General features: G+C 42.0%; 1 protein-coding gene across 2 annotated transcripts in view; it reads left to right on the top strand.

Moving 5' to 3' along the window:
• ITPR3 (inositol 1,4,5-trisphosphate receptor type 3) overlaps nucleotides 1–15,280 on the top strand; it is a 465,627-nt gene that overhangs the window by 50,194 nt on the left and 400,153 nt on the right. For both annotated transcript variants that reach the window (XM_089673590.1, XM_089673591.1), the window contains exons 2-3: nucleotides 4,274–4,344; nucleotides 7,296–7,417. In XM_089673590.1, the coding sequence (XP_089529716.1) occupies nucleotides 4,274–4,344; nucleotides 7,296–7,417 (193 nt within the window). The remainder of the gene's footprint in view (nucleotides 1–4,273; nucleotides 4,345–7,295; nucleotides 7,418–15,280) is intronic.

Raw genomic sequence — 15,280 nt, 5'->3', positions numbered from 1 at the left:
GTTATCAGTATAAAAGACACCTGTCCACAACCTCAAACAGTCACACTCCAAACTCCACTATGGTGAAGACCAAAGAGCTGTTGAAGGACACCAGAAACAAAATTGTAGACCTGCACCAGGCTGGGAAGACTGAATCTGCAATAGGCAAGAAGCTTGGTGTGAACAAATCAACTGTGGGAGCAATAATTAGAAAATGGAAGACATACAAGACCACTGATAATCTCTCTCGATCTGGGGCTCCACGCAAGATCTCACCCCGTGGGGTCAAAATGATCACAAGAACGGTGAGCAAAAATCCCAGGACCACACGGGGGGACCTAGTGAATGACCTGCAGAGAGCTGGGACCAACGTAACAAAGGCTACCATCAGTAACACACTACGCCGCCAGGGACTCAGATCCTGCAGTGCCAGACGTGTCCCCCTGCTTAAGCCAGTACATGTCCGGGCCCGTCTGAAGTTTGCTACAGAGCATTTGGATGATCCAGAACAGGATTGGGAGAATGTCATATGGTCAGATGAAACCAAAATAGAACTGTTTGGTAGAAACACAACTCGTCATGTTTGGAGGAGAGAGAATGCTGAGTTGCATCCAAAGAACACCATACCTACTGTGAAGCATGGGGGTGGCAACATCATGCTTTGGGGCTGTTTCTCCGCAAAGGGACCAGGACAACTGATCCATGTACAGGACAGAATGAATGGGGCCACGTATCGTGAGATTTTGAGTGCAAACCTCCTTCCATCAGCAAGGGCATTGAAGATGAAATGTGGCTGGGCCTTCCAACATGACAATGATCCCAAACACACCGCCCGGGCAATGAAGGAGTGGCTTCGTAAGAAGCATTTCAAGGTCCTGGAGTGGCCTAGCCAGTCTCCAGATCTCAACCCCATAGAAAACCTTTGGAGGGAGTTGAAAGTCCGTGTTGCCCAGCGACAACCCCAAAACATTACTGCTCTAGAGATCTGCATGGAAGAATGGGCCAACATACCAGCAACAGTGTGTGCCAACCTTGTGAAGACTTACAGGAAACGTTTGACCTCTGTCATTGCCAACAAAGGATATATAACAAAGTATTGAGATGAACTTTTGATTTTGACCAAATACTTATTTTCCACCATAATTTGCAAATAAATTCTTTCCAAATCAGCCAATGTGATTGTCTGGATTTTTTTTCTCATTTTGTCTCTCATAGCTGAGGTCTTTCTATGATGCCAATTACAGGCCTCTCTCATCTTTTTAAGTGGGAGAACTTGCACAATTGGTGGCTGACTAAATACTTTTTTGCCCCACTGTATATATTAGTTTAGTTTTTTTGCACATTATCACTTAATGGTGCTGCATTTTCTTGGAAAACTTTAAAAAGGGTTGCTATTCAAGCACAACTTGTTCTTGCACTTTGAAGAAACCAAGGCATTGATCCAACAGCTGAGGATTCTTCAGGACTAGTGAGCATTAAGGCATCTTGCACACTGCTGTCTAAAAGCTTGTTTTTAGGCATACAGGTGTTTTTATAGAGATAAATGCAGTCCATTGTTTTCAATGTGCTTGTATACACAGGCATGTAAATGTTCACTGCATATAGACAAGTAAAAAAAACAAAATACTGAAATCTGAGTTGCTTGTCAGTATCTATATGCGCATGCATGCAAATATGTACAAATAAATGCATAAAATGTTAATTTGAAGGGGTTAACATTCTATTCTGAAAGCTCAAATTTAGTTTACTTGTGCATACAAGCAAGTGTGCACACAAATATGCACAAATATGTGCAAATATGCATAAAATAAACAAAATAAATTTTGGCCAGGAATACTGACGTTCAAACGTACTCCTAAATTATAATCAGGTCAACATTATGAAGAAAGCCTCGAGATACAAACAGGGATTAAAGCCTACCTGCTGCAGTAATCTGGTGACCTAGGATCTACCTTTGCTTATGTGTTTGTACTACAGGAGAGGTATACCCAAACACACTCACTGCAGGTTCTTTGCTATCTCTCACCTGCAGAAAGCCTGATGTATCAGTATCAGTATAAGGGTCAGAGGTGTTGCTACATTGTAGGTATCACTCATATTCAACTTCAAACCTTCCATGTGCTTCAAGAAATAGACCCACCCACCACACGTGTGAGAAGCTGTCTGGGATCTGGCTGCAAGGGATTACAAAGTACTGTACATAGATTAGACAAATGTAAATAGAGCTGGTTTTCACTTGTTGTCTAGTACAGGTGTACCTTGGTTTACAAACGCCTTGTTAACGTAATTTTTGGTTTATGAACGAAAATCCATTGAAAATAATGCCTTGGTTTACAAATGTTTTTTGAATTTTTTTCGCAATACGAAGCGTATATCGGTGCTGTTTTTTAAATGCAATTGTCGGCTTTTTTTTTTCTTCACTGTAGTTCACAGAACTGTCACTTTCCCCAGAGTTAAAGGAAGCTTAGTTTCTTAAAACTAAAAGGAAACATTGTTTCTTTTAACTTGGGGAAATAAACTAAAAAGAAACTTTCTCTTTTAGCTGGGGGGAAAGTGATAGCTGAATTTCTGAGCCATAGTGAAAAAAAAAGCAGTAATTACATTTAAAAACTGGCACCATAATAAAAAACGGTGGGGGTCTCCCCCGAAATCCATACCAGACCCTTATCCGAGCATGCAGCATGGCAGGTCAGGAAAGGAGGGGGGCGAACGAGTGCCCCCCCCCCCTTGAACCATACCGGGACACTTGCCCTCAAAATGGGGGGGTGCTTTGGGGCAGGAGGGGGGCTCCCCCCCAAAGCACCTTGTCCCCATGTTGATGGGGACAAAGGCCTCTTCCCCACAACCCTGGCTGGTGGTTGTGGGGGTCTGCAAGCACGGGGGTTATCAGAATCTGGAAGCCTCCTTTAACAAGGGGGCCCCCAGATCCCGGCTCCCCCCTATGTAAATGAGTATGGGGTACATGGTCCCTATACTCATTCACAAAAAAACAAAAATTGTAGTGTGAAAAAAGAAAGTCTTTTATTAAAAAAAAAAAAAATAAAAGAATGTCCAAGTAGATCAAAGTCAATCACGATGCCCGCCGCTACCGCTGCCCCAAAAAAAAGAATTAAAAAAAAGGCTCCACTTCTGACAATGGCTTCCAGCTGTCTGCCTGCTCAGGTGATTTGACAGTTCTTAAATAGGTAAGGGGCGGGGCCACCCAGGGATATCACGCATGTGACCCCACCCCATGTGATATCAATGATGTCACATGGGGCAGGGTCATTCAGGTGATGTCCTGGGCAGCCCCGCCCCTTACCTATTTAGGAAAGGTAAAACCACCAGAGCAGGCAGATGGCTGGAAGCCATCGTGAACAGCGGATCCTTTCTTTTAATTCTTTGTTTTGAGTCAGCGGTGGTGGCGGCGGCGGGCATCGTGATTGACTTTGGATATACTGCTGGGGACATTCTTTAATTTCTTCTTTTAATAAAGGACTTGTCAAAGACCGTGTCCTGTCTTTTTTCACACTACACTTTTTGTTTTTTGTGAATGAGTATCGGGACTATGTACCCCATACTCATTCGCATAGTGGGGGGGGATCTGGGGGCCCACTTGTTAAAGCCCCCCATGCCCCAAAGCAGCCCCCCATGTTGAGGGCATGTGGCATGGTATGATTCAGGAGGGCGGGGCGCTCGCTCGCCCCCCCCCCTTTCCTGACCTGCCGGGCTGCATTCTCGGATAAGGGTCTGGTATGGATTTTGGGAGGACCCCCACGCCATTTTTGTTTAATTTTTGGCATGGGAGTTCCCTTCAAAATCTATACCAGACCCGAAGGGCTTGGTATGGATGGGAAGGGGGACCCCACGCCGTTTATTTATTTATTTTTTTAATTGCCGGCAATTCTTTTACATTCAGCTGTGAGTGGGGAACCCCGCTGACAGCTGAAACATTAACACATGGTTGTCACTACTAAAATACCACATGACTTGATAAAATAACTCATGCAGTATTTTAGTGCGTTTACTTTTTTCTGACCTCAGGAACGGATTAATTGGTTTTCAATGCATTCCTATGGGAAAAGGCGTTTCGGTTTATGAATTTTTCGCTATACGAAAAGTCCCTCAGAACGAATTAAATTTGTAAACGAGGTATGCCTTTATTAGCTCTTCAGAATGATTTTACTATTTTTTGAAAATGCTTTAATGAAGATAAGGGGTGTATATTCCTGAAGATGTTAGTAAATGAAAAGACCTTTGCAAAAGTAATAGCATAAAAAACATTTGTATTTACATTTCTTTTGCTCTTTTATAGATTGGTTGATGATAGATGCGTAGTAGAGCCAGCAGCTGGAGATCTTGACAACCCACCCAAAAAATTTAGAGGTGAGAAACAAGACATTCTTAGAGTGTTTGTATAAGCATTTTGCTATTTCTGTAAAAAGCAACAGAAACAATTGAGTACTGTCCGTGATACTTTTTTTTATTTGCACTAACATACAATTTTCAGGACAAGCTTTTGGGGTGTGTCCCCTTCTTCAAGGTCCAAGCAGTACTACAGTACTTCACAAAGTTTTAGCAGAATGTTAAAAGAAACAATCTCTGAGGGGGAGAGGAAAAAAAACCAAACAAAACACACACAAACTAATGTACACAGCAATGGTTATAAAACTAGGATTAGACTAGAGATAATGTATGTTAGTGCAAATAAAAAAAGTATCACGGTCAGTACTCAATTGTTTCTGTCACAAATGCACTAATACGGCTACAGTCACCTCTGTCAAAAGCAAATAATTTATACTGTATTAATTCCATAAATAATTAACTGTATTGTGAAGAATTTTTAGCTGATGTGCTGTTTTAAAGAAGTTAAAACAAATTGACTGGGGCCCCCTTCCCCCCTCCATGTGTTATTCAATGTATGACCGTCCAGCACCCATTCATTATTGGACTATTTGGCTGGATAGCTGATTGTTTCATTGGCTGACCCTCCTAACAGCTACTGAACTTTATGTTACTAGGTACACTCTATTTTGTGTTGTTATGTGACTATTTGGCTCATGCACACTGGGCTTAAAAAAACAACGCTTTTACAAGTTTTTGGTGGGGGGGGGGGGGGTTTCAGCCTGTAAAAGCATCTCTATGGAAGCCTTGTGTCCATGCATTCAGAGGTGTTTACAGGCCTATAAGAAGAGAAGTGCTTACAGGCTGAAAAAGAAAACCCATCAAAGGCATGTTCAGGAGAGCAGCTAAATGAGTGTAAACGCATCTTAATGCGCCTACTGTTTGAGTAGTAATGCTTTCCAATGGTCCAAATTAATTATTATACTGACCAGTGGAATCCATTAACACTGAAACGCTTGATGTGCCTAAAGGCACATGCAGTACGTAGCTTTTGTTGCTTTCTATTAGCAGATTTTCTTCGAACAGGAGTTCTGGCGTTTACAGGGGCTAAACAGATGCTTGAATGTTTAATACTATAATGTTGTGACAATCACCCGCAGCGAGTTGTTTTTTCCTTTTTGAAAATAGCAGCACTGTCAGTTTAATGTCTACAACTTTTAATTGTTGCACTTATTTTAAATGGAAACTCTTGAAAAAGAGTGCTGTCTGATTTCTGAGCAGTGTGGTCCAGTTCAGATGTGGTTTACAGGCTATTCTTTGGAAACCACACATGTGTGAACAGGATAAAATCCTGACCTGAACCTGTTCTGAACATGATGTAAACCTGACCTGATGTAAACCTGAGCTTCAATCTTCACTGCGCATGTGTGAATTAGCTATGAGTTTTTTTGTGCATTTTGCTTTTTTTCAGAAATGCACTAGTTCATTTAACATGGTTTCCCATGGGACACGTTCACATCTATATTTTTTTCAGCCGCTGCATTTTTGGAAAGGGTCAGGGACTTTTTTAAATGCAGCACTGTGCATTTTTGGTTCAAAAGACTTCAATAGACTCACTGCCAAAGCGCATGTAGTGCATTTTTGATGTGTTTTATATTTTTATGTTTTTCGAATCTGCCTAACAACAAAAATCAACTCCTCTGTAACAAGAAAAAAAAACATAAAACACTTTAAAAACCAATTTAAAACATGGAAAACTCATCAAAAACGTGTGTGCAAAAAAGCAAAACGCACCGCAAAAAGCACTGAAGAAACACATCAAAAGCAAACTGCATAGGTTTGAACAAGGCCTTAGAAACACTTGCTAATAAGGATGCTGGTCTTATAATTCCTAGAATGTTGGGTAGAAGTTTAAAAACAGATGGCACATCTAAGAGGACAGCTTAGTTTAGTAACTTAGAAAAATATTCTGAATAAACCGAGGTGAATCTAATGTATAGAGACGGTGGGGTCACATTATATCATGTACATATTTCATTTAAGCTTTCCATAAGCTAGTAGATTTTTGAACGAATGTTTGTACGACCATCTGTGCAACATTTTTACTCAGTACATTCAATAACATGACAAGTGTTTTTTTCTGAACAAAACCACATTCACCATTCAAAGAATTTTGTTCCTGAAAAATTTTCCATCCGGTTCCTTTGAATTTTCTCATCACTGTGGTCGAAAACGAATGTTGTTTTGATCCTACCAATGATTAGAAGATCAAACAAGCATTCTTAAAATGAACATTTTGAAACAAAATTCTACTACTGTATGGCAAGCTTTAGCAAAACAGAAATTGAGATGTCGGTTTCTGTGTCTTTCCCTTATCATCATTTGGGGTAATCTCTGTGTGCAGCTGCAAAACCCTTCCTGCTGCTTGCGTACGAAAGGCTTGTAGTTTCCCTTCTGTCACCGGGAGCTATGCTACAACTTACCCTAATAAGCCTTCTGTCTTTGGTTTAAAAGTAGGGAAATGCTGAACTAAATTACTTGTCAAGGAGACCTTGCTACTGGAGTTTAACAAAAAAAGGAAATCTGGGAACAGTTTGGCGTAGCAACATTTAAATGAGTAGGTTTAAAACTAGAATATAGTAGGGAACAATTAAAACAGGCTTTTGTTTGTGGATTCTTTTAATTTCCTTTCCTGAGAACATAACAGAATATGAGAGGAAATCTCTTCAAAACAAGGGACTTTCTCCTCTTAGACATTTATCACCAAAACAGGTATCCCCATTGGAAGAATATAACCCTCTCTTCCTGTTCCAGTTACAGCAATAGAATTTTGGATTTTCTAACGGTTTTTGGCCCAATTACAATGATCCAATATTTGTGATATAAATGATTTAACCCTCTTCCCACAGTCTCTTCTTAATACTTCCTTTCTCCCACTGCAAATGGTTATTTCTACAAACATCTCCTTACTTCCCCTTTCCATGTCTTCCCAGACTGCTTGTTTAAGGTATGTCCCATGAACAGATATTCTGCTCAGAAACAATACTGGAAAGCTAAACAGGCCAAACAAGAAAAAGAAAAGATTTCAGATGTTCTCCTTCTTCAGAAATTGCAGGTAATCTATCTCTCTCTCTATCTATCTATCTATCTATCTATCTATCTATCTATCTATCTATCTATCTATCTATCTATCCTGGGAATTTTCCTTATCATAATTTTTCAAAATCAAAATGTATACTAATTTCTATTAAAGTGGTTGTAAATCCTCAAATATACTTTGTGAAGCGACTAGCTTCAAGTGACTCTGAGATTAAACAAATCATCCTACATAAGTTGTATCTGTTTATCTGAAGACATTTTCCTTGTAGAGCCTTCTACAACACTCAGGTCAAAGGATTTACTCAGCAGTCAAAAACATGAGGCAGGGATTTAATATCACACACACTGCAAAATTTGAGCACAGAGCTCCACACAATGTGATAAACACCCTCCATATTTACAGGCTCAAAAAAACATACAGAAGTATGACGGAACCTTGACTGTATGCTCTCTATATCCTGTAATTTAAACATCTGGTCAGACTTATGTTTGTAGAATTTTATCTATCAGGGTACTGTTCCTCATACCTCATGTTGGTCACTCTTTATGGTATGATAAAATTTAGCAATGCATGCATTGCTATGGACTGTTTGATTCTTTTAGAATTTCTATACTGACTCACTTTCTTTATTTAAATTGACATTGTAGCAAAACACAATGTTTTCAGTGATAATTTAAAAGCTGTGGGCCTTTATGGGTTAATCCGGAAATTACATGTGGTCTCCATATAACCCCTGGAGAGGTAGGCCGCAGTATCCTGAAGAAGCTCACGTGACTCGGTGGAAGAAACGCATTGACATCACAGCGTCGTGACGCCCGCGTCCCGGACACTCTGACACCTCCACGCGGCCTCTCCATCCACCGCACCACACTGCAGTCTCTTGCATCTATACCTTCGCATGGAGTACGGGATCCACATCAGGACACAGTGGACTGGGCATCAATTTCTTCAGTGATCACACCGGGAGTGGTGAGCCCACATAATGGGACCAGGTTGTATCCATATGGGGGTCAATCCCGTGGACTCTGACAGTTAAGTCAAACTCCATTCACACACCTGGCTAACTCCCTTATCAGTACACTACAGTGGGCTGCGCTATTTTCCATCATACTTATACCCAAGGATGGATCACTGTTGTTAGCCGCTATTAATTACTTGTGACGGAACTCCTGTTTGTATCCTCAATGACATTAGTATCATACTCTATATGATTCTGATTGCCAGTGAAGACATGTTATGCAGGACCACATGCTGGAATGGTGAATACTCATTTGTTTGAATTTGATGGACTATTTCAAGATACACACATTAATGTGGGACTCATGTATGAACTGATTCAGAGGGCCCATGCTGTTCATTACCATGCCTTTCTGTTTCTGATGTCACTACTTTTACCTGCAGCAGCCTGCCAATAGGGCCTATAGCTTTTGGCCCCCCGTTTTGCATTTATCATACTGCATCACCCAGTGTGTGTGGAGAGTGTGTCTGTGTGCCGGGGCGGGTGTTTTATTATGGCAACGTTGTCATTCTGTTTTATCTGGTGTAGTTGCCTATACAATCTGTGTAATATTTTGGCAGTGGATCCCGTTTTTTAACCTTTTTTGTTCATATCAAAAAAAGATACAGAGCAGAGGCTATAAGTCACCCGCTGTGTGCTGGAGGAAAAGGGGGGATGTCTTCCCTGAGGCTGTTGTATTGGTGATTTTGGCTGATGCGAATGGTAGCAACAGAAATCTTCTAATTCCTGCTGCTGCTTTCAGCAGATGTCAGCAGCTAGGTATGGACGCCGACTATACTGACAGGTTGCAGGTCACCAGCGATTACCTGCGGTGATTGCTGCTGGATGCACCCAAAGTTCTGCTGCTGGCGACCTGTCATTATAATGAACGGGGTTCATGACTGTATTTACATTGCTCAGCATAAATAAGTACACCCCAACAGATTTTCCAGATTCCTTTCAGAATCAACATTTTCTATGGGACACTATACTACAATATACTCCCAAAAATGCAGGGCATTGATTGTACTGCTCTATATTGAAAGAGAAGATGCTACCATTACTCCGTGCCCTTGGTGGTCATGCACTTTTCCAACATGACAATGATCCAAAACAAACATCTAAGGCCACTGTTGCATTTCTAAAGAAGAACAGGGTGAAAGTGATTCATTGGCCAAGTATATCTCCTGATCTGATCCTAATCGAACACCAATGGGAAATTCTGAAGAGACAAGTCGAGCATCACACTCCATCCAGCATCCAGGCTCCAAAAGATGTTGTTCTTGAAGAATGGAAAAAGATAGATGTTGCAATATGTCTGACTTGTGCATTCCATGCCTAGAAGACTTGGTGCTGTCCTTACAAGTAATGGAGGTCATATAAAATACTAGATGTAGTAGTTTTTGTTGTGGGGTGTACTCATTTTTGCATCAACTAATTTGAGTAAAACTGAAGATTTTGTAATCAAAGTTATATTAATAACCTTTCTTTCATGTAATGAGCCAAGCAAATGTTCTATAGAACTCAGTTTTGTCAAAATTTTGGATGTTCTTGTGTTTATTGAGATATTGATTAAAATCTTACTTTTCAAAATGGGTGTACTCATTTATGCTGAGCATTGTAGCTGCTGAGAGCCGCAGCAGGAATCAGAAGATTCCTGCTGGTACAGTTTGCACCAGCTTTAAACCTAGAACACAACACTAGACATGTTCATCCTGAAGGAGAGGGACCTGAACATGGCGCTGTGAGCGGTCCCTGCTTTAGGCACCCGCCACCCATGTAACACACCAATGAAGACAGCCAGCACCCGTTGCCCTCCAGTTTACCTGGATGTGGAACTGGGGCGGCTGCACCGTCTTGGCGGTCGGGTGATCCTGGTGGTGGCGGACTGAGTCGGAGGCCCCGTGCGGAGTTTGGGCTGCTGGGGCATCTGGACGGTCAGTGGTCAGCAGCGGCCATAAAGTGCCAAGGAGTCCCGGGGCCCGGCTGGCCGGGAGCAGGGGGTGGCGGCTGGAGGTATCCAGGTGCCTGAACACTCCCCCCCATGTGACATGCGGCATGTGACCGGTGTCAAGCCTTAAAGGTCCGGCAGTGCTGTGTGGCCTCATGGATGAAGTGGAGACAGGGCACTGGAGGGATCTCCCTAGGTGCCGAGAAATAAATCTCAGGAGATTTCCCAGGTCACCGCGAATAAGCAGAGTCCCCTCACAGGTTTTCAAGCAAGTTTGGCTCAGTGGTCACAGCTGGAGGGAGCTGAAGAGCTAACAGGGTCTGAATGGCCTGCAACGGTCGGTTCAGAGGGAGATGGTGAGTTGCCGTGGGCAACGGCAGGAAATTTAAATCCTTGTTGTATCTGATGCCTGTGTGATAAATCCAATACATACCTCAGTTTTGGGGGTGACTGAGGACTATACTGAGGGGTGTTTTCCTAGGGCAGTGGAACTGTTTAACCTATTCTGGCCCCCAAAGAAATTGAATAGGGGTGGCAAAAATCAGTAGAGAAAAGTAAAAAGGGACCTTTCTCTCTGAGGACGATAGTATTGCATATACTGTAACCTGTTGGTGGGATGTTCAGCTGACCATCTACTGTATATGACAGTCCTTGGAAGTCTATGGTAATAGAAAAGTAATGAGAGCCAAGCAGTGATGAAAAGTAAACCAGCTAAATGAGGGGGAGTAAAAAAACCCCAACAAAATTCAATGGCCAGTACAATTAAAAAATACATGCCTCCTCCGGGAAATCGAACCCAGGAAAAACATAAAGAAGGAACTAGAAAATTGGATGGAGATCAATCGAGACTGTCAATCGGATCTTGGGAAGGGAACCAGATCTCTTGGGAAGGGAACCAGATCAACGAATTAATAAGCATGGACAGTGTCATGGAGCAAAGTGTCACAGAACAACAAGGAGCCATGTCACAAATTCCTACAAAAACCGAAATGTTTGCAAAATTAGAGATGTCCGTGAACAGAGAGGGGAGAGGAATGGTGGGAGACCGGGGGGGAAAGTTCACAGCTTAAGTTGTCTATGTTTGGAAAAGTGGATAGGGTGGTGTAATAACATCAGCAATGAGCTTGATTAAGTATATGACTTATAATGTGAAAGGATTAAACTCTCCGACAAAAAGGTATAAGACAGGGATAGGGAAATATACCAACACTCCATACATGTAGAATGTAAGCTCGAAAGATTGTAGATTGTAAGCTCGAAAGAGCAGGGCCCTCAATCCCCTCATGTTTTGCATTGTATTGGTTATGTTCTGTCACATGTTCTGTCCCCCTCTGTAATGTACAGCGCTGAGCAAACTATTGGCGCTTTATAAATACTGTATAATAATAATAATAATGTAGTGTTTCTACAAGAGACACATATAACCCATGACACAAACGTTAAGTTATATACGAAGTACTATTCTATGTGGTTTTATGCTGATTCCCCAGTTAAAAGGGCTAAAGGAGTAGCAATCGAGTTTTCAAAAAATTTTAGTTTTACCCTGGATGGGAGACTGGAGGACCCAGAGGGTCTGTTTTTGTTTCTGAAGGAAAAATTACAAGGATTTGAATATAATTTAGCTAATATCTATTGTCCGAATAAAAACCGAGAAGCATTCTTGGAGGGTGTGTTAAGAAAACTGTCTGAATTTAAAAAGAGGAGTCTGATTATGGCAGGAGATTTTAATTTGTGTTTGAATCTACAGTTGGATACATCATCAGGTACACAGAGAGAGCGTGACAGGAAATTAAAATTCCTGAAGAGACTATTATATCAATATCAATTGATGGATACCTGGAGAGTGAAACATCCAAGAGAAAGAGATTACACCTTCTTCTCTTTAGTACATGGAACGTAGTTAAGACTGGATTATATTATGATTGAGCATAGACAATTGGAGTCGTTGGTGAGCTTCAATATAGAGGTTATGGCCATTGCTTTTCATGCTCCTGTCACAATGAGACTGCGGGTAGGAGCTGATCAGGAAAGGACAAATACGTGGAGGTTAAATGAGATGCTTATACAAGATCCTGGAATAGAGAAAAGGTTAAGGAAGGAAATTGAGCAATTCTTTGAGCTCAATGAGACCGAGGATGTTTCCGTACATAAAGCATATATTAGGGGAATATTGATTGCGATAGGAGCTAAAAAAAAAAAGAACGGGGGGAAAAAATAAAGAAGGTGAAGGAGAAGCTTTATAAGTTAGAGTAGTCACATAAAAAGAAATTAGGTTCAGATTTATACCAGAAGATAATTATTAAAAGAGAAGAATTAAAAGACCTTATGGAACAGGAGTCAAGAAGGATACTCAATAGGGTATCAAAAGAAAGATATCAGTGGGGGAATAAACCTGGAAAATATTTAATGAGGTTAAAGGAAAAAAATCAAAACATTTTATAGATAAAATTCAAGATGGTAAAGGAGAATTGGTGTACGCCACTACTGATATCGCTAGCAGGTTTCATAGTTACTATAGTAAGTTGTATGATGTGAGCCTCAGAAACCAAAAAGAATTTGAGGATGAAAAAAAGACAAATAGACAGAATTATCTAAAGGAGGTGGAGTTGTCAAAAATAGCAGATCAAAAATTAGAGGCTTTAGAGAGAGCTATTACCCAGGAGGAAATAATTTTGGCCCTGAAGAATACAGCCACAGGAAAAAGTCCTGGCCCAGACGGATACACCTAGGCTACTTTATATTTCAATGGCTTTTATTAATTTTAATTTTAAACAGTATAAAACAGAGGCAACAAAACACGCCCATGCAGGGGCTATCAATTGCACCGATAAAAGCATAATAGAGAAAACAGTGCTCTAACTCCAAGAAGGCAAAAGGTACACCCACACAGGGGCTATCAATGGCACATAAGTTACAATAACATTAATGTAACTCTGACTATAACAACTAAAGGCAGCTGTCCACTGTCACTTCAAAAACAAACAGAAAAAGAGAGAAAGGAAAAAAAAAAAAAACAAAGAGCAGGGGTCCAAGAGCGCCAATACCGAACTCCAATGCCAAATGCCATTACATCCCCATACTAGCCGGGGGGAGTGTGGGAAAGGCATATTGCAACCATGGCTCCCATATTTTCAAAAATTTACGTTTAATTTCATATACTCGACATCTGTTTGTTGAGCATCATAGTGGTCATACGATCCCGCAACCCCTGAAGAAGGACAAACGGACTCTTCCAGGCCTGAGCAATTGTTCTAGTGGCCGATAAAAACAAATAGGAAGCCAGCTTCTGCTGATGAGCCAAGATGCCCGGTATGGGGCAATGAAGCAAAGCATACCGAGTATCCCGGTGTATGGAGAAATGGAATAAAGTGAAATGGAGGCCAGACACACGAGACTAAAAACGAACCAGTCTCGGGCATGACCACCAGATATGCAATACATCGCCACGATGGCCACAACCTCGAAAACATCGATCACTACAGGTTAGCCTGGGCCAAACGAGCCGGAACCCAATACCAATAGCTTATAGGCTGCCTCCAGCGTGGTCGTATTGAATGAGCATTTAGCTATGTATGACCAGGCCTTATTCCAGTCCTCCGGATCCACAGCCATTCCCAGGTCGCGCTACCACTGAACAACATATGAAAGAGAAGTATGCGATGAGCGTCTGTTTAGAGCTGCATAAAGAAGGGAGATAAGGCCCGGGGCGCCCGGACACTGCTGGCAAAGCTGTTCAAAGGCAGATTTTTGGTATGGGAAAGTGCCCTGCAGCGAGAGCAGCCAGTGCCGCAATTGAAGGTATCGAAAAAATTCCGCCGGGGGAACATCCCAGGACTCCCAAAGAAAATTCCAGGTGGGGAAGGACCGAAAAATCAAAAAGTGTCGCACCTATGAAAACCATTAGCCACCCACCAAGAAAATGCCTTTGGGTGATCTAAACCCGGTGGGAAAAGAGGGTTATTAAAAATTGGGAACAAAGGCAGAAAGGGTTACATCAGTCCCAGAATTGTAAGCCTTGGAGCAACATCGGACTCAGCGCCATAGGGCGCAGGGCAGGGGGAAGCCATAGAAGTGTCGACGTTGCGATAGGGGCACAATTAGGTAGTTCCAGCAGGACCCAGAAAGGAACGTCAGAGGAAGCGTGCAACATAGACAGCGGGGCAATCTGGCTCACCTGATAATACTTAGTTACATTAGGCAACCCAAGACCACCCTGGAGTCTATGAGCAAAGAGCGTATTTCTGGAGACTCTGGGGTGCTTATTGGCCCAGATAAAACGCATAAACTTCGCCTGAAGCAACCGAAGAAAATGAGGGGGAACCCGCACTGGGAGGGTGCGAAAATAATATAACAATTTCGGCAGGATGGTCATTTTCACTGAATGAACCCGACCAATCCAAGACAGGTGCGGAAATTGCCAGGAATGCATAAGAGAAAATAGAGAGCTAAGCAATGGATAATAATTTGCAGCAAAGAGGGAGTCATAGGTGGGGGTCAAGCGAATGCCCAAGTATTCAAGAGAAGAGGAAGCTTACCTTTAAGGGAAGTGGGATTGTAGGCACGAAGCCAAAGTAATATTGAGAGCGACAGTCTTATCCAAGTTAATATGGAGACCCTAAATCAAGCAGAAGCGCTCAAGAACCCGTTGCAAATTAGGAAGCATCGTCAGGGGATTAGTAAGAGTCAAGAGGGCATCGTCCGCAAAAAGGTTCAGCTTAAACTCCTGTCCCGCATATGGAACCCCCGATACATTGCAATCGGTCTGGAGCACTAAAGCCAGCGGCTCAAGCGCCAGGACAAAGAGCGCCGGGAATAGGGGGCAGCCCTATCTCGTCCCTTGCCCAATAGGAAAGGGATCCGAGAAATACCCAGCGTATTTAACAGATGCCGAAGGAGAAGAATACAAGGCTTGAATCCAAGAAAGAATAGA

This window comes from Staurois parvus, unplaced genomic scaffold (assembly GCF_062004578.1).
Source record: "Staurois parvus isolate SC_StPar_1 unplaced genomic scaffold, SC_StPar_1.0 ptg000142l, whole genome shotgun sequence".
NCBI classification, from domain to species: Eukaryota; Metazoa; Chordata; class Amphibia; order Anura; family Ranidae; genus Staurois; species Staurois parvus.
The sequence above is the reverse complement of the archived record's forward strand: the minus strand, read 5'-3'. Positions and strand labels throughout refer to the sequence as shown.